Source organism: Salminus brasiliensis, chromosome 12, assembly GCF_030463535.1.
Source record: "Salminus brasiliensis chromosome 12, fSalBra1.hap2, whole genome shotgun sequence".
Lineage (NCBI taxonomy): Eukaryota > Metazoa > Chordata > Actinopteri > Characiformes > Bryconidae > Salminus > Salminus brasiliensis.
This window is the reverse complement of record NC_132889.1, coordinates 7,826,280-7,845,985: the sequence shown is the minus strand read 5'-3', so window position 1 is coordinate 7,845,985 and position 19,706 is coordinate 7,826,280. Positions and strand designations below refer to the sequence as shown.

The 19,706-nt window shown below is 38.0% G+C and overlaps 1 protein-coding gene and 1 gene segment (V, D, J or C); both read left to right on the top strand.

Annotated features, from left to right (window-relative positions):
* LOC140574510 (immunoglobulin alpha-2 heavy chain-like) overlaps positions 1 to 12,902 on the top strand; it is a 32,832-nt gene extending 19,930 nt beyond the window's left edge. The window contains exons 2-7 of the mRNA XM_072694348.1: positions 4,578 to 4,624; positions 6,026 to 6,322; positions 7,170 to 7,241; positions 8,129 to 8,362; positions 11,300 to 11,436; positions 12,764 to 12,902. Of these exons, the coding sequence (XP_072550449.1) occupies positions 4,578 to 4,624; positions 6,026 to 6,322; positions 7,170 to 7,241; positions 8,129 to 8,362; positions 11,300 to 11,436; positions 12,764 to 12,886 (910 nt within the window). The 3' untranslated portion in view covers positions 12,887 to 12,902. The remainder of the gene's footprint in view (positions 1 to 4,577; positions 4,625 to 6,025; positions 6,323 to 7,169; positions 7,242 to 8,128; positions 8,363 to 11,299; positions 11,437 to 12,763) is intronic.
* Positions 12,903 to 14,418: 1,516 nt separating this feature from the next.
* LOC140573774 (Ig heavy chain C region-like) lies at positions 14,419 to 19,144 on the top strand. The segment is given in 6 exon segments: positions 14,419 to 14,529; positions 15,418 to 15,625; positions 15,791 to 16,093; positions 16,864 to 17,142; positions 17,862 to 18,170; positions 18,284 to 19,144. Coding segments are annotated over 6 exon segments (1,473 nt in total).
* The last annotated feature ends 562 nt before the right edge of the window (positions 19,145 to 19,706 follow it).

The window sequence follows — 19,706 nt, the reverse complement described above, 5'->3', positions numbered from 1 at the left end:
CCTATTTTAGTTTGGCTTGCTTCAGGATCGTGTGTGGACAGATAAATGCTGAATGAGGTACACACAACCTACATCCTTCCTGAACTGGCTTTGAAGCCATAAAAACAGCAAATGTTAATTTATGGTTTATATTTTTTATGTAGCAAAGTAAACTGAAAGGTCAGGCATCAATTATGTATTGTCTGGTGGACTACATTTATAATTAAGTGGGAAAGTGTGTCAGTTTGATTTTGGATGAGCCATCACTCCATCATAAATTTAATGTGACCTTCTTGAGTAAGAGTGTTGTCATGATTAGAAAGAATCTTAAAAAATAATACTCTGTAATACTGAAAAAAGCACAATTAATTAATAGTTCATTAAACCAAATACTGTAATATTAATTTAATATTTGTCAGCAAATTGTTGGCTAGGTTACAAAACACATAGATGGAGAACCACTGAGAATCTGTTCATTACTCAGATCAGAAACACTGGAATGAATATAATAAAATAATGAATGGAATAAAAGCTTAGGGCTAGGAACAGGAACTGTGGTCTACACCCACCCCTAATAAAGGTGATGGCGGAAATCCTTAGAAGTAGCACATTAACTGGAATATGAATGAATGAGAGTGTACTTGTATGTATCATGTGATGCAGTGGTACTGCCTTTTCCCATTCTGGCCAGCAATCATATTTCCTGTGCTCTTGTTATCTTGTACTCCACTGTTTCTACTCCTGCAACATGCAGCTGATTGAACAGTCTTTTGGAGCCCATCTCTTTTTTAAAGGATTTCGGCTGGGGGCCTCTGTACTGTCAAGGTTCTCTGTGGCTCCTTAGACTGTTGGAACCCCCATATGCAATTCTTGCCCCTTTGCTAGGCAGGCAATTACTGTGGCTTTGCACCAGGCCAAAGCAATCGTAAGAATTTAAGCCATCTTCCATACCATCTGTTAAGTCAGTATAATTGTCAGAGACATCACTCTCTCACCTCTTTCCCCTTCTTAGTCTGCAGCTCAACATTATGCCCACATCACTGCCACATGCGTCCTTCTTCGCAAGTTTTGTAGTATTAGGAATCTTGCCCAAGGTGTCTTACTGGTGTAGCACAGCATAGTCACCCAGATGGGGAAGCGAACTCCAGTCTCCAGTCTGGTAGCTTCCTGGCAAGTAGTGGTATTATTTGTTGTGCCACACCAAACACCTTCACCACTGTTTCTGCATTTTGGTCCTTGGTTGGTGAGGCCTGAGCAAAATGAGAATAATGGTCTGTCACAACCAGAATGTTCTCGAAGCCTCTTTTGGATTTATTTACAGTCAGGAAATCAATACAGATGAACTCCAGAGGGGCACTGGTGTGGATGTAGACAAGGGGTGCTCTAAGACCTGCAGACTTTCCTTCACATTGTTCACACCATGGCCAGTAAAATCTTTCCTTGACCAAAGCAAATTTGTATTGTACACCAAAATGTCCAGAAATATCATGGAGTGCCGAATTCAGATAGCCACAGAACTTATCTGGTGACATTAACTGGTAAAAGGATCCTCTCAGCTCACCTCTCATTCTTCAGTCTCCTCCACTTCTTAATGAGAAGTTACTCATGTTCATTACCCAGGTTTCTCCCAGGGAATTTAGGATCAGCTCTCTGACCTGCTTTTTTTTCTCCTGCTTCAACATACTTCATTCATCACTGAACTGAATATCAAAGGCAAACACTGGAAGCTGTGCCACCAAGCACTGGCCTGTGGATGAGCAGAGTTGAACTGGACTGAGCGCCATTATGGATTGGAGACGCGTGTGATGCTCAAGGGGGTGTGCATGGAGCTGAGCTGAGGTTGGATAGGTAGAGTTAGGCAGCATGGAGAGACATGTAGACATGATAGTTATGGAATTTATAGGATGTGAGATTAGGGAGGAGTGCATTTTGGTTTAATAAATCGTATCTGGATAGCGCGTATCTAATATTTTAGTTACCGGAACACATACAACTGGGTTTTTTAAAATATACATCATTGCTGTCAATAAAACTTTTATTGTATGCTATTTTCCACTTCTTGACCATTTCTGGCAGTTGTTCTTTATATTGTGTCCAATTTCATGAGGTAGTGACCAATAGAAATGCTTTAAATCTTTTTACACTGACTTCCATTGAAATTCAAGAAGTCCTAAAAAAGTTGCTTTTTTGAGATTGTGGCAATATATTACAATGACAATATAATGCCAATATATAACTTCCATTATTGTTTCAATTAAGTTTTCAATGTTAAACTCATGTAAACGCTTCTCTTACTTGAGTTACCAATACTGGTTTTATTAATAGGTCTAATGATAAATGGACCTATAGAAATAAACTCTTTTTATACTGTATTTTGCTTTGACATTTGCATAATGTTGCCTTACTATCACTAATCCTATGTAATTAATCCTAACTAATCCTAACTAACTACAACTATCTAATCCAAAGCTCCAACCAATTAATTTAAGAGCTTTGTAAAAGTGATTTAAACTCTTTTGTTCCGTTTTTTTCTATCATTCTTTTCACTCTAATGTTGTACAAAACAAACATTACACAAAAATGTTGTTTAAAATAAATTATTTTTACCCTTTTATCTTTTACTCAACTATTCACAATAACAGAAATTTTAATCGGGGGTGCCCAAACATTTGCATGTCCCCTTTGCAAGAATCCCAGAGTTTTCAGAAGGTGCAATTGTTAACATTGTAATTAACCTACTTTGTCTCTTAAAAATATGGATATTATTGATGTTTTATTAATTAATTAGCTTACCATCTAAAACAAAACTTTTCTTTTGGATAATCAGGTAAACATCTCTAGTATTCATTTTCATAATTCACCAATGAAAACACAGATTCTAAAGTGGTGAATTTTCTGTGGCTTGTTTATGTAATATTTGGTAACTGGCTGGAAATTCAGCTTGAGATGTTATCTGTGATGCAGGTGTTTCCTGGCAAGACTTTAGAGCCTCTCTTCTTTCCACCAGTCTGCAGTTGAAAAATAACTGAAATTATACCTTCCTGAATCACTGGTACCCTCAGCTCATGGAAATTGATGTCATAGTCTTAGTCTTTACAATCATAAGGTTTGCTATGCTTAACCCCCTCTGCTCCAGGAGCGGCATAGCTTGGCCATGTGTGCTGACCCGGCTTTCTTAACTAACTTAAGCAACACTTTCACAATGGACTTTTAGGATGCATTATAATTGCATTGAAGTCAAGTCAAATTTCTTTGTATAGCGCTTATTACAACTGTTGTCTCAAAGCAGCTTTACATAATTAGTAATTAGTAAAAGACAAAAAAAAAAAAGAAATAACATAAGAAGATATGAAAGATCCAAGACCCCCAGTGAGCAAGCCAACAGCGACAGTGGCAAGGAAAAACTCCCTCAGAGCTGGAGGAAGAAACCTTGGGAGGAACCAAGACTCACAAGGGGGACCCGACCCATCCTCCTCTGGTCAGAACTATTTATAAATAAATGATAAAAGTTACCAAACCATCTATACTGTTGAACTGCTCTGATCATAATCATAATATAATAATCATGGTGTAGTAGAACTTAATATAATCATGGCAGTGATGGTCAGAGTAATGAGAGTAATGATGGTTAATAGTGATAATATTAATAATGGCAATTTAGGTTTTAACATGGTCATTAGGCAGGTAGCAGTGGTGGGAGGGTGTGCCGCTGGTCTGGCATGGGTGGTGGTGGGGACGTGGCCCACTGTTCGGACTGGTAGGAGGCAGCTGGTATGATGCAGGTAGAGGGGACCTCAGAGGGCAGTCTTCCAGCAGGTCGGGCTGGGTGACCATTTTCTTGGAGAAGGTAAAGAGACAGAGTTAGTTCTGAGTGATCGCGTGTAAGCAGCAAGACGACAGCTCCAGTTTTCAGCCTAGATTTAAAGATTGAGACTGTGTCCGAGTCCCAAACATTATCTGGAAGGTTATTCCAGAGTTGGGGGGCTTTATAAGAAAAGACTCTTCCCCTGCTGAGGTTTTCTCAATTTTGGGAACTAAGAAGTCAGCACCCTGAGATCTAAGTGTTCTTGGTTGTTCATAATATCTAATAAGATCTTGCAAGTACTCAGGAGTGAGGCTATGTAGGACTTTGTATGTTCATATGGTCAAATTTTATAGTTTTAGTAAGGGCCCGGGCTGCAGCACTTTGAACTAATTTATTGAGGTTCTGCTGCAACAACAAAAGTGCATTACAGTAATCTAGTACTGAGGTAATAAAAGTGTGTACTAGCTTTTCTGCATCCTGTAGAGAAAAGGACTTTATTAGTTTGGCGATGATCCTAAGCTGCATAAAGGCTGTCCTACTAATATTAGCTATAGGTTGCTTAAATGTTAGACCTGAAGATTTTTAGCTGCTGGATCAGGAATAATGGAAAAATCAGTCTAACATTAAGTCTAATAGTTTATTTCTAGTGTCTTTTGGACCTAAAAGGAGAACCTCTGTCTTGTTACTGTTAAGAAGAAGGAAGTTATGTGACATCCAGAGTTTTATGTCCTTTACACAGTCCTCCATTTTCTTTAATCTAAATTTATCGTCAGAGCATCAACTATGGTGATAGCTACTTTGACTACTGGGGGAAAGGAACCCAAGTGACTGTTTTTTCGGGTAAGTACCTCCATATCATCTCTTTTCTATGGTATAGTGCTTTTAACTTTCTCCAAGCCTGCATTGAATATTTCTTTAGCAAAAGCTAAGGAATTTATTGCACTTTTCATGTTAAAACCTTGCATCTTGAAAACCTTTTTATGGTAGTCAATGTAAAAAGATTAACCTTGCTATATTTGGTGTTGGTGTGGTGCAACAAATAACACCACTACCTGCCAGTGAGCTATTCACCATGTGGGAGACTGGGGTTCAATTCCCAGTCTGGGTGACTGTACTGCGCTGCACCAATGAGTCCTTGGGGAAGACTCCTAACACAACATTGACCCAACGCTGTAATATGAGTTGCCTTGTAAGTCGCTCTGGATAAGAGTGTCAGCTAAATGCCGTAAAAGTAAATATATTCACATTATGTTAAAAGATAGTTGTTTTTTTCCCAAGCAACACAAATTCAGAAAGGCTAATGTGAAAAAGTAAAATATTCAAAGTAGGTTAAAGCATAGCTTTGGCAGTAAAACTGTGATATTTCCTAGCCACATGTTCTTTCAGATTTTTTTCCTAATTCTATTTTTTCTTGTGCGATGTACTAAAATCACCAGATTGTCAAAAATTCACTTGTAAGGGTCTCGAAATTTTTACTAAAAATGTAGACTATGGGCATACAGTTTTAAATGCAATATTTCACTGTTGGTAAGTGATTATTATATTAAAATGTAGACTACTAATGCATTTTTAAAAAGGGCAAATAAAATGTTAGATTCAATTTCATGTGTAATTGTGTCTACCAGTATCTAGTACTGTATCACTGTTTATTTATACATCTAGTATATGTATTTACTTACTTTTAAATACATGTAACATTTATCGATTTATTTATCATAATACTATAATATTGTATAAATATATAAAATTATATAATATAATATAATATAATATTATAACAATGTTAATATATTTCCAATGTTAATATATTGTTATATATAACAATAGTCATTTGTATTTGTGAGTAGTGACTAAAATATTCCATCTTCCATCTATGTATTAACACCTATGTAGTCTAAATTTACCCTTTAAAAAAAATAATAATCTTGCTAAACATTTCCAACAAAAATCTAGCCTGAACATAAAGATGGACATAAGATGTATTTGAAAAGTCAGTAATAAAGAGATGTAATAACATTACAGAGAAGATACTGGGCACTTTAATATATCATTTTTGTAGTAATTACACAGTAATTATATTGCAATAAAACTGTAATTTAATTTTTAAACCAGATATTACTGTATGTAATAACAAACCTGTCCTTTTACTTTTGCCAAAAAGGATATAAATAAAACATGATACATGCTTCAGATCTGAGTATACTGTTTTTCTCTGTGTGTGTGTGTGTTTTTTAACAGGAGCTCAGAGTCCACCAACCTCCCTCTTCCCTGTGTCTGCATGCAACCCTTCCTCAGATGGCCTCCTCACACTCGGCTGCATTGCGAGCGGTTTCTCTCCCGCTGAGTCTCTCTTGTTGAAGTGGACAGGTGAAGTCATAGACATGGTGCAGTACCCGGTCGCACGGACACAGGGTGGCAAGTTCATGGCTGTGAGTCAAGTACGAGTCAAGGCCTCAGACTGGGAAGCGGAGAAGCCGTTCACATGCCAGCCAGAACATCCAGCAGGATCTCTCGAGAAGGCTGTGCTTAAAAAGCAATGTAAGTCAATGCAGGACAACTGTGTTGTGAAAACACAACACAGTGAACAGTGGGCATGTAACAGGCTTCTAATGGCAAAGCTACGGATTTAGGGTTTTAATCAAGACACTGTTGTTATAACATGTAAAACCAACTGAAACCTCAGTCATGTTAATTCACAGTACTGGTTTTTAACAGTGTACACAAATTAGCCATTAACACTAACACAAATTAACACTCACAGGGCCCTGTTTTAGCTATCTTTTGCCGAGCTGTCAACCGATTGATTAAGGGTGTGTCGCTGTGTCTTAGCAATCGTAACAATGGGGCAAGTATGCCTAGCGTGGCTCGAAACACGCAATATGGCATGTACTAAGTCAAATCATTAATGTGTGTCACTTGCCATTCCCTTTAAGAGCCAGGTGTGGTCTGACTTTGGTGGATTGCTATTTCCATGGTGTAAAGCGGGGGTGTATGAGCATTGGGCACATGCCTGTGTTGACAATTCACTGCCAAGATAGCAACGAACGCCTGACTTTGATGTCTGCCTAGGTTTGTTTTCAGTCGTGAAAATAGGCATGAAAATAGACTATTGGTGGGTTGTATGATAGCAACGAGCATCGTGACGCGCCGTGCGCAGGGTGTAATATAGGGCCCACAGTATTAAATTACCGTGAAAATTGTTGCTTTACCTCTGGCAAATTTACCTCTGGCACACATGGTTCTTTATGCTACCGAAAGTGGTTCTTCTGTGGCATCACTCAAAACCCTTTGAAGACCTTTATTTAGCCTTATCTACCTCAAACTCTTTATTGAAGGAGTAAAGGATTTAATGACTACTGAAATATGTCCACTAATTTTCATGCAGCAACGTTAGATGAAATAGAAAAGGTGAAAATAACCCCCCCCTCCGATGAAGACATGCTGGTTTGGGGAGCAGGTGATCTTCAGTGCAAAGCTACTGGACGTGCAGGTTTCAAGAGCATGAGATGGATGCGTAAAGAACAAAACATCACTTCTACAACTGAGACAAATTAAATAGGTTCCTCCATTACAGCAGAGCTAAAATCGATTACAGTGACTGGAGCAAAGGCACAGTATATACCTGTGTGGTGGAGCACTCACTGTTTGCTGAATTAGTCAAAACGTTCGATTACAGAAGGGAAGATGGTGAGAAAGAGTTTTACATCTTATTTCTCATTTATTTGCTTAAAACCCTTATTTTGAAACAAATACATGCGTTAAGCCACTCAGAAAGAAGGTCACTTCTGAAGAAGGTCACTTTTCCTGTCTTCTGTAAAGTTGCTGTTTTAGAGACACAATTTGTGTGTGACAGCAACAATTTACAACCAAACACACATTTAAGTTATGCACCCTTCAGTGAAAGTGCAATTTGTATATATATATAGAGCCATTCTATCTGTTTAGGGTTAGGGTTAAGTATCTTTACAGCACATGTACAGTAACATCTCTTTTTGGGTGACATTGAAGTATATCCTGCTTTGGTCTACCGCCCCAAAATTGTCTACCTCAGCCATCATTTTAAGTGTCTAATCATTAGTTAATTTCTAAGCTGATCTTTCTCAGTTGCTTTCACTCAGTTGATTTCCAGCTTGCAGGTGGCCAAAAGCGTTTCACTTATCTGAAACTGGCAATTACATTACAACACAACATTGCCCTTGAAACATGTCTACTTTTGAAAGTATCTACTCGTCTGTTATGACCCCTGTGTTTCTACTCTTTTCCTGCAGCACCATCAGAAAACGAAACAGAAAAGGTAACAATAATCCCCCCCCTCTGATGAGGACATGCTGGTCCGGGGATCAGGAAAACTTCAGTGCAAAGCTACCAAACCTAAAGGATTCAACCACATCGGATGGATGCGTAACGGTCAAAACATCACGTCTACAATTAAAAGAGATGATGATAATAAGGGGGACTTTGTCACGGCCTATGCTGCAATCGATTACAGTGACTGCAGCAAAGGTGCAACATTCACCTGTGTTGTGGGGCACAGTGTCTTTGAATTAGTCAAAACGTACGAATACAGAAGAAAAGATGGTAAGACACAGTTTTACTCATTTTTTTCCACACCTCTAGTCACTTAGAAAGAAGGTTTGGATTCTGGATTGGTTTCATAGGAGCTGTGTCCCAATACTTTCGTTCATATACTATATCTGAAAGGCTTAATGACCTTTCAGTCTGAGTAATCTGCAGGAATCTGGGGACACCAAAACAGATACGTTATCTCAGACCAATTATACAGTCAACCCCCCCCTCATTGCATCACACAACCTCTTCTACCCAACCAATCCAGCTCCAGTAGTTCCTTATTTTAAGGACTGTGTAAACTGAATTAGTGACTTGTGTGAGCCAGCCTTCGAAGAATAGTTCTGTATTTTGGCATTTTGACCCTCAATATGATTTCATGTTCTTAGGAGGTGCTAAGAGGTGCCCCTCTGTTTACTTGCTTCCTCCATCTGAGAGCCTACAGGATGACTTGGTGACCTTGACTTGCTATGTGAAGCACTTCTACCCTAAAGAAGTGATTGTGCATTGGCTTGCTAATGATGAGAAACTGAACAATACCGAAGAGGACCAGTAGAGAACCACTAGCTTGATTGAGATTGAGAAAAATCTCTATTCGGTTTACAGCCAGCTGGCTGTGAGTCCAGGGCAATGGGAGAGTGGGACAACATTCAGCTGCTTAGTATACCATGAGGCCATTGATCCAACTGTCCACCTGATAGCCAGGTCCATTGTCAATTCTTCAAACAAACCTACCTTAGTGAGCCTCAGCATGAACGTTACCCCAGCCTCAACCTGCAGATATTAAAACATGCAAGGTGTCTGCTAGTCATGTTTGTTCTATGTTACGCTGTTACTTCTTTCCTTTAATCAGTGTCATGTCTTTGTCTTTGAGTGTGTTTTATATGTGTGTGTTGTTTTACACATTTTAAACATTTATAATAAAAAAAAAGTCAGCATATGATACGAGTATGGAAATATTTAATTATGCTACCTTTATACATCATAACCCACTTCATACTTGCTTAAAAAGTGTCATTGCAGTAACATTTGACTCTTGGAAAACAGTGTATATACATCATACTTTTGGACACTTATAAAAACATACTTTTTATTTTTTTAATGGTACAAGACACAGAAAATGAGCAAAGACTACACTAAATCTTAACCTAATCTGATCTATTTTGGTCAGAATATAACCCATTATAGTTGAGAGTAAAGTATGAAATTATGTAGAATGGCAAACAGACGAATAAACTATCCATCCTCAGATAAAATACTGCATGTTCACTACAACTGATGCAAAAGGTGAGGTTGTTGCAAAAGTGACATATTTTCTTCACATATCGACAAAGTATATGTTTGTGTCGTATGTCAAATGAGTGTTGGTGAATCTGTATTGCTTAACATCGCTGTGTGCTTTGTCTGTCTTTAACTATTTACTTCAAAAGGCAATAATACCCTGTCTGTCTGCTGGAAGTAGATCCCTAACTTTGTCTTAATAGAACAATACCAACTCAGGGTCGCTGCTTTCCTATTACAAATACTGTAAACAGTTGTAAATGTATAGATGTAATATAAACTAGATATTATGAACTAGACATCAGAAGGTGTTTTTTTCATATTTCCATATTTTAGATTAACCCCTTAATGCAGACAGGCCTAATGAACACTACAGTGTATTATCCAGTAACTACTGGGACTTCTGTCTAAACTGGTGGGGGTATTCTTTGGTAATAGAAGTTTGTAAAAACACTTTCGACCGATAGGCCATAGGCTTTTTAAGGGGTTAATAAGCAGTTTTAGCACACATATAAAGGACTACAGTGACCTGTCTCTTGCCAAGTAGTATCTTGAGCTCATGTTAATCTATAAAATTAAGGTCCAAAAATCTTCAATCTTTACTTTGCAATGTGTTATTAACACTCAAAAACAAGAAAAGGAAAGCCTTATTGTGATGAGGCAAACACATCACCAAATGAGTTACAAACATTGACATCAGCCATATTAAAAAAGGTATGGTAATGCAAATCAACTCTGCTGAAGCTAACAGGTAGAACACTGGCTGATAAGGAAAACACAGTAAGACCAGTGATGAGTTACGAACATCTGTGCTTTACCAGTATGGTGAATCCGGGTTGACTCTTTGGAAAGCATGCCACTGTTGCCCTTTTTATTGATGTTACAACACATCACCTATCATTCCTCCCTCATCATTCCATCTCCCCAATCATTACTGATCAATCCACCCAACCATCATCGTACCTATTTCACTTCAGCTGCAACAATTTGAGTTGTCTGTCACATTACCTTCGAACTCAGTCAAGTCCCTTCATCTAATGCACCTCTCTTTCACCAGACATATTACTTCATCACTCTAAGTATGTAGTGACTGTCCTCATTGTACTCAGTCCAGTCGAAGCAGTATGTCTCACAGCCTATGAACATTTAGGTCACAGTCCAATCCTAATGTGCCAAGACTTTGGAACTGTTCCTTGGAAGCATAAGCCACCCGATCTATAGCCTAAAGTTCTTCACAACAATTTCTACCCTTCTTTTACAGTGTTTTCCCAAATCATCATAGGCTGAAGGCATGCCCCGAACTAGCAAAGTGGTATTAGGAAATACTTACTGAATTTTGGGAGGAGGAACTTGCCTGAAGCCTTTCCTCAGAAATCTATTATCCTACAAATTCCATCTGTACATTGTTTACATGTCTATGTCAAAGTCTGTACAACCCTCCACCACCCCATCTCTTCCCTTTTAGCCCTGTTATTTATCACTCCTGCCTTCACTTTTTAGAGAGGGGACTGGCTTCCATAAGGCAGAAGCCACTCAAACTGTAAACTATAGTCCTCTGAAGTTCTGAAGGCATGGCATGTATTATTGTAGTTTGTGTTGTGGGTTTGCAGTATACGGCATTGAAAAATGGAAGACAGCCGCCATAATTAGTGTGTATGTGTTTTTCAGACGACATTCTGTTGACTGAGATGTTTCAGTACGATCCAGCAGAGACAGATGAGAGTAACATGACAAAAACTGCCTTAACTTTTGTCTTCCTCTTCCTCATCTCCCTGTTCTACTGCATCGGAGTCACTGTAATCAAGGTAAGACACACACACATTTATACACCACTTTTAATACTACACAGAACCCTCTTTGTCTACAGTGTTGCCGTGCATTAGACACATTTTGCAATTCACTTGCTTAACCCCTTAACACTCCAAGGCTTATTACACACTACTGTGTATTACTCATTAACTATCTGTACAAACTGGCGGATAGAACTCCTCCGGCCTGCCGCCATGCCATAGGCTTTTTAAGAGGTTAACCAAAAGTCAAAAAAATATAAAATAATGAATGTTATGTATTTACTAAGTTAAACAGAAAAAACAGTTTGCTGAACTGTGTTCTAACTAGAGTTAAAATCTTTACAATTGCAGGTGAGATGAGAGTGTAAAGACCTGAAGATCTATCTATCTAGATCTATCTATCAGATCGTTTGTAGTTAATGCTTTTTTATATTCATTATAACATTTTAATTACAGTAGCACTAAAGTACTAATCTATTAATTGGTTCATTAATAGTATTATAAAAATAGCAGTATCAACTTAAATGGACAGCATTTGATAGCATTAAAAGATATAATTAAAACATTTAATTGGAAATGGATCAGGCTATCCTTCTGAGCAGCAAAACTCATCACCAGCAATACAGCTATATTGACTAGTTCTTAGAAAGTAACAGCTCCCCATTTCATATACTAGTTTGTCTCTTAAAGTAACTAGTCAGGTCACAACTCAAAATTAATTTGATTGATCACTGAACCTAGATGTAGCCGAGCAGCCAAGACATGTTTGGTATCTGAAGTTTGCTTCAGTTAGTTAGTTAGTGACTAACCAGCTTAACCCATTAACACAGGAAGGTTTTCTACACACTAAGACATATTACTTAGTATCTAGAGGGACTTCTGTAGAAACTGTTGGGTCTATTCTTTAGTAATAGAAGTTTGTAATAACAATTTGCTGAACTGTGTCCTAACTAGAGTAAAATTCTTTACAATTTCAGGTGAGATGAGAGTGTAAAGACCTGAAGATCTATCTATCTATCTATCATTCTGCTCTGAGACTGAGCTCCTTTTTGCCATTCCTCAACACTTTCTAGATGTTTCATCTTTAAATACTTTCACATTGTGTCTTGTTTTGCTTTTACTGAAACAAACCTCTTCCAAAAGTAAATAAACACCTTTTTTGATGAACAATACAATACAATACAATGTTTCAGAGTTTTGCTAAATTTGTGTTGTTCTAATGAGTAGAGCTGTATCAACACATGTTAGCGCATCCACCCGTGAAAAAAGCAAAGCAACAGAAGAGAAAAAAAGAGCACCAGTTACATATACGCATGCAAATGTGTCGGTCTTTCCTGTGCAGGTGTCTCGGGGACACAGATGGCCTTTCACTTCTGCCTTTTGGGGACTTTTTGCTGTGCTCGCTCAAGCCTGTCCTGCCTTCCTTCCTCTCCACACAACAGCCAACAAAGGGAGACAAAAATAACATCCATGCTGAAACACCTATGAAAGACTGATTTGCATTTCTGATAAGGTTGAGAAATTTTGAGAAAAGTTTGGGCATCCCAGTCTGAGTGTAAATAAGACCTGTCTCAAGATTCCATCTTCCATAAACACTCAGGCCCCCACGTCATTAACACATGTTCTCAACCATCCAATCATGGACAGTTCAATCGCTCCCCGTCATCAAACATCTAACTTGCTTCTGCTATGTTTAATCAAACCTCAACCCAAAAATATATATTTACCTATGTCCACTTCATCTGAGTTGCATACCAACCAATATTTCTGTCTGGATTTTCTTTTTGGACTTGTTTGCCGGTTGGATTTACTTTCGGTGTCGGAACTCTCACTCGTCCAACTTCTCCTCTCCTGATTCACCCATGTCTGTATCATTGCTACTTGTGGTTTTGACCTGGACAGGTGTGTTCTTTACTGTTTTTGTCTACTGCATTGTAGATCAACCACCCTTGCTGTTTTATAGCCGAGAGCATCTGGTTAGTTGTTAACGTTATTAATGTTACATTCCCATCTTCTGCAGAGTAGACACTTTTATAAAGCATACATGCTGTACAGCATAAGCTGAACTTAACATATTACATTTGAGTGTGTGAAACCACATTAAATATTAAATATTATTGTTGTATTATGTTAATGTGTAGTGATCAAGGGGCGCCCAAACTTTTACATAACACATAAGTACAAGAAAACATATGGCTCCCTGCAGAGTCAGAAACTCCCTCTGCTGGTAAAATGTTCCTTACATTTGTCATTGTTTACAAAATGTAACCATTATGTCAGATTGTGTGTATGTAAGTGCTTTTTTATATTCATTTTAACATTTTAATTACAGTAGCACTCCAGTAGTAATATATTAATTTGTTCATTAATAGTATTATAAAAATAACAGTATCAACTTAAATTGACAGCATTTAATAGCATTAAAAGATACCATTAAAACATTTAATTGGAAATAAATCAGACTATTCTTCTGAGCAGCAAAACTCATCACCAGCAAGACAGCTATATTGACTAGTTCTTAGAAAGTAACAGCTCCCCATATCATATACTAGTTTGTCTCTTAAAGGACTAATCAGGTCACAACTCAAAATTAACTTGATTGATTACTGAACCTAGATGCAGCCGAGCAGCCAAGACATGTTTGGTGTCTGAAGTTTGCTTCAGTTATTTCAGAAAAACAGACGCTAGGCTGAAGCTGTTGGTGTGGATGTGGTCTCAGTGTGAGTAACCAGCTTAACCCATTAACACAGGAAGGCTTTTTACAAACTAAGACATATTACTTAGTATCTAGAGGGACTTCTGTAGAAACTGTTGGGTCTATTGGGTCTATTAGTAATAGAAGTTTGTAATAACAATTTCGACCCACCTGGGGCCCAAAGGCTGCTCAAGGGGTTAAGTAAAGGTTCTGTCTCACATAACATTGTATAATTAAACTGCTTCATTGAACACTGAACATGCACAACACTGCTAGATTTATGTGACCCTGTTTTATCTCAGTGTCCATAGCTGTGTCTACAAAGGAGCCCAACATCACTCTGCTGACTATAGGCAACCCACAGGCAACCCACAATCCCGAAAATGTCAGGTCAACATGGAACACGTGCAGAGGTAAGGATGGCAACTGTGATGATGTGGTACAGTGATGTAAAAAAGTTAGGAGATCCCATGAAAGCTTTATTTTATATATATATATATATATATATATATATATATATATATATATATATATATATATATATATATATATATATATATATATATATGATCTTCCCCTAAACAGTTGGGAGATGGAGGTACTATAAGTAAACCAATAACACTGAAGACATTTAGTTTGGTGTTCTCTTGATTGGTAAAGTGAGTGTTATTACTGTGGTAATATGGAAAAAAGCTTTCTAAGGCCTTCAGAAAGAAGGTAAATTAGACGTTCAACTGTCTGCCAAATAAAGTACAAGTATGTGGCGAGGTCGGGCCATCCTAGCAAATTTAGTCCAACAACCAGGAGAAGTCTCCTACAATTCTAAAATATCTTCACAGGACCTATAAGTAGCTCTCAACACAGCTGAAGTCAAAGTACAGCATCAAGGTTTGGGGCTGCTTTTCTGCAGCAGGGCCTGGAGAGCTCTCCAACATAGAATCCACTAGAAATTCAATTAATATTATTATTATATTCTTTATAAAAATCTGGCTAAAAACTAAAGCTAAAATGTCACCCAGCTGAAAGAATTCTGCATGGAGGAGTGGGTAAAACCTTTGCCCAGTTGATGTCAGAGACTGGTAGATCATTACAGGAAACATCTAACAATCTAATCGGCCAAGGGGGAGAAAACAGCTATTAGGACAAAAAGTATCCCAACTGTTCTACAATCTCTAACTCAAGCTGATCTCTTGAACATTTCAGATCATCCATTGTTGAAGCCACTAATTTATCTGAAGAAACCTCGTCTTGCGTCTGCAAAGACGGGTTCAGAAGAAGTAACTGCTTCTTGTGTTGTTAAGGCTGCACCCAACACCAGAGTTTCATGGGTTCTGAATGGAAAGCAGAGAGACGGTACACACACAGCTGTTGATAATCCCGGCAACAAAACCCAGCTCATAACTAGCACTCTGACTCTGTCAGTAACAGAATGGGAAAAAGAGCAGAGACTGGCATGCCGAGTTAAACAGCCATGTAGCAAGGAACATGAAGAGGCCGTTAATGTTCTAGGTAAGCATATTAGGATATCCAACATGATATAATTAAAGTTAATTACAACAACTGTTCATACAGTTGTTGCTGCTGTTGTAAGGATTTCCCCACTGTGGGACTAATAAAGGACTATCTTATCTAAAGCATTTTTCCATGCTGATGAAATGTCCTCATGTTCTTCAGAGCCTGTGGATAAAACGCCTACAGTGGAGATCAGGAGGTCTCTTGCGGATGTACTAAAAGGAGTCAGCGCTGTTCTGGAATGCTCCGCTAGAGATCTTCCCTCTGGTGAATTCTCTGTAGCCTTCCAGGCCAATGGACATCAAATTCATGAGGAATATGTGAAAGTGTCCAAAAGCCAAAGCACTGTAACCACACGAGTCAATATTCCCACGATTTACCAGACGAAGGATTACAACTTCACCTGCGAAGTTCAACAAAGCCCTTCCAAATACTGGCAATCAGATTCCACTGGAGACATATTTGGTGAGGAAGGTTTACGTCTCAGCACACTGTCTAAATAGTGGCCATATTTTGGAACACTGTTTAAGGTGTTTAGTATCTTACACTCTGAACACCTGTATGTGTCCTATACATTAATGCGTTACTCTCATAACTAGGGTACCTAGTACCTAGTAACTGAGAGTTCAAGAATTGAAGTATGTCACTGTCCCTTGGCTGGTAGATGCATTCATACTGATGTTAGCTAGTGTAGGTGTCTGCTAGCTGACATAACCAAATTAAAAGCAATGTCCTAAAAGCATGATCAGCTGTCCAATGTCATTATATTAGTAGCAGTGTGGACATCATGTGGTCAGTGCGACCACATGGTAGCCTCAGCATCATGTGATGGGGTGAGTCTGAGGTAGTAGGTGGGTGGGAATTTGCAATTTTATTAACATGAAAATTGGAAACAAACAAAATAAATTAATATATTCTGAAATATTGAGGATATACTCTCAATTATTTAGCATCTAAGTTATTCCCAAACTTCTATAAAACTGATGTGTAACATGTGTAATTTTGACAATGAGGTATTCAAGTACGGGTTACAAACAGGTCAAACAGCTATACCTATAACTCTGAATTTTTCAACAACTTTCCTTCATAATAGTAACTGAACAAATAATGGTAGCTACTTAATAATGCCTTAAATAGAATTAGTGAATAATCCTATAAGTGTAAGTGCAGAGTTTTGCGCAGAGCGCAGAGTTTTGGCTTTTCATGCTAAACATTTTATTTGGTTTTCTGTCCAGGTGAACCGTCTGTGGAGCTCTTGATGGTTTCCAACACAGAGAAAGCAGAATCACAGATACTTTTGTGTTATGGAACTGGATTTTACCCAAAGATCACATGGAATCCCACATCTGTCCAGATGAGCAGTAATACTATGATGCAAGCAGATGGACGTGTGACAGTGTCCAGTCAGATAAGAGTGCCATCACAACATTGTAACAAAAGGGTGGAATATACCTGCCAGGTCAATGATCTTGGCAACCCAGTAAAAAAGAGCATCAGTGTTTGTACAAGCTTAGGTAAGCTTTGAATGCTTATGTGATTATCTCCTTTCACTGACCATTACAGTAAGTATATGCTCTTGGAAACGCAGCTGTCCCCAAATGTTTAGCCATGTAATAAAGATAATGAATACTTCAAAAAACGTACAAAATGTATTAACTGTAGATACTGAATAATAAGCCATATGATTACTGCATGAGCAATAATACATGACTTAATTTGCAGCCTTATGCTTGCATTTTAACTTCTGTCCAGGTGAGCCTTCTGTGGAGCTCTTGGTGGTGATGCTGCACTATTGTATCACTATTGTATTATATAGTATAATAGCAATAAAGTTTAAATGAATTAGGCGGGGCAATGGCGTTTAATAACTGTCAAGTAAGCAGTCCTCCAGATGATTGTGGTTGCGTGTGCTGAGCTAGGTCAAAGGATATGTGGTATTTATACTGTTTAAGTAGTCCTTTGTGCCTAAATTAAATAGTTTAATAATTTGAGATTATGTATTTCTGAATTTTGTACACTATAAGCTAAACCAAGGAAAGGGAATTAAATTTGTCAAATTATTCGTGATGAATATGAAATTATGTTTTTTTTTTTTTGTACTTAAATCATGAACAAAAGAAAACCATTTTTGGTTATAATTCAAATAATTATAATTATATAATATATATATTAAAAATCACAATGCTCAATGAATTTGCCTTACATTTCCTTTTCCTTTTTTTTTCTTATGTAGCTATGTTCTCTCTAAAGATCAATCCACCATCAGCAAAGGATCTCTTTGTACGTAATAAAGCTACAATCACCTGTGTCGTAACTGGTGATAATAAAAATGAAGTGGATGGAGCAATCGTGTCATGGACAGTTGGAGGCAGCAGACGTGAAAGTAGCGGAACAGATAATGTTAAACAGACAACACCACCTTTTACTAAGACTAGCAGTTTGACTCTCGATCAGTCTGAATGGTTTTCGGGGTCAGAAGTGGAGTGCTTTACTGAAAGGGAAAAAACACCATTCTCAGACAAAATTAAGGTGAAGAAAGGAGGTAAGTCCAGCTGTCCTGGAGTCAAATCTTCTCATTAGTTAAAACTGTGTTGTTAAAAAAGTGCTGTTTATCTGAAATACAGCTCTAATTTACAAATCATTTTTCTCATGTAGGCAAACCTTCTATTGTCTTCTACAAACCTGAGAAGGACGTCAAAGACACAGACACTGTCTCCCTGTTGTGTGAGGTCAGGAGCTCTGATCTGGGGGATGTGTATGTGATGTGGAAAATGAACAATGGTCAGTACATGGAAGGCAGCAGCACAGTTCACATCAATGAAAAGAACACAGCAGTTGTCCTCAGCTACTTAACTGTGTCTGGAAAGGTGTACAACAGTGCACAGTTCACTTGTGCATTCAAAGACGCCAACATGGAGTGGGGCTTCATTCCCAATGCCGAGAGAGTAACCACGAGTAAAATCAACTGTCCTATACATCCTGTGTTAGAGCATCGCTGATAGTCCTCTCAGACCTGTGTGATCAGTCGGCATCTCTGGCAGCTGTGTCTGGCTGATTGAGAAGTTGCCTTTAATTCACCTGAAGCTGAGAAACTTCTGATGCATCCTTTGTGTTCTGTCTCTCCATATGTGCTTTTTCTTTGTATTATGATGTTGCTCAGGCCACGGTCTAAACTTCAGTCCAAAAAAAGGATCCGCTTACATACCAACGACAATGAGAAAAACTAATCTGTAATAAGTTCAAATACTTCATATCTTTGCCTCTGCATTTGTTACTTAGTTGTCTTGGTTTCTCCGTCACTAAACATGATCCACTCATGTTTTGTGTGCCTACATGTGACATTTTACATTAAACTAACATTCCAGTTCCAAAACACTTTACCTTGTGTTAATGGGAATACTGGAGCTGAAATCAACCCAGTGTAAACAATATGACCCATATGACCAATGCATTTTCCATTATTATTCATTTTGCAACATGTTAAGCATTAAATCAGTATAACTGCATACAACATAACACCGTCCATCTTTCATTTTGCTGACTTTTATTCTTTTGTTGTTTAAATTTATTTAATTACCAATTGTTTGTTATTTTATGTAATTTAACAACATTTTCAAGCTGAAATGTTTACCAATAAGCTATATAGTAAAGGTTATACTAAAGATTACATAATATAAAAGATATACAAATACACAATAATTTACAATACATAAATATGCTCATGGTAGCTTGTGATTTCCAACTATTCCAGGTAGGCTCTTGATAAGTGGATAAGGAGATGGATGAATAAGTGGATATATGTTTAACACTATAACACTATTACAAGACTATTACTAATCTACAAGATGGCGCCGCTGACGACGGCCGCCGTAACGACTCTTTACTTCATTAAGTTAAGGTTTCATTAAGTTTAAATGTAGATTTTTATTGTATAGCTTGATGTGGGCAGACTGTCATAAAAGCATTTCACTGCAAGTGTAAGGGGTGGCTCTAGGGCAAGGCCTCCTCCTGCCACCAGGGGGAGGCCCCGAGTCACCCCAGCCAGTAATCGAGCCCAATTCCCTACACCTGGGCAGTA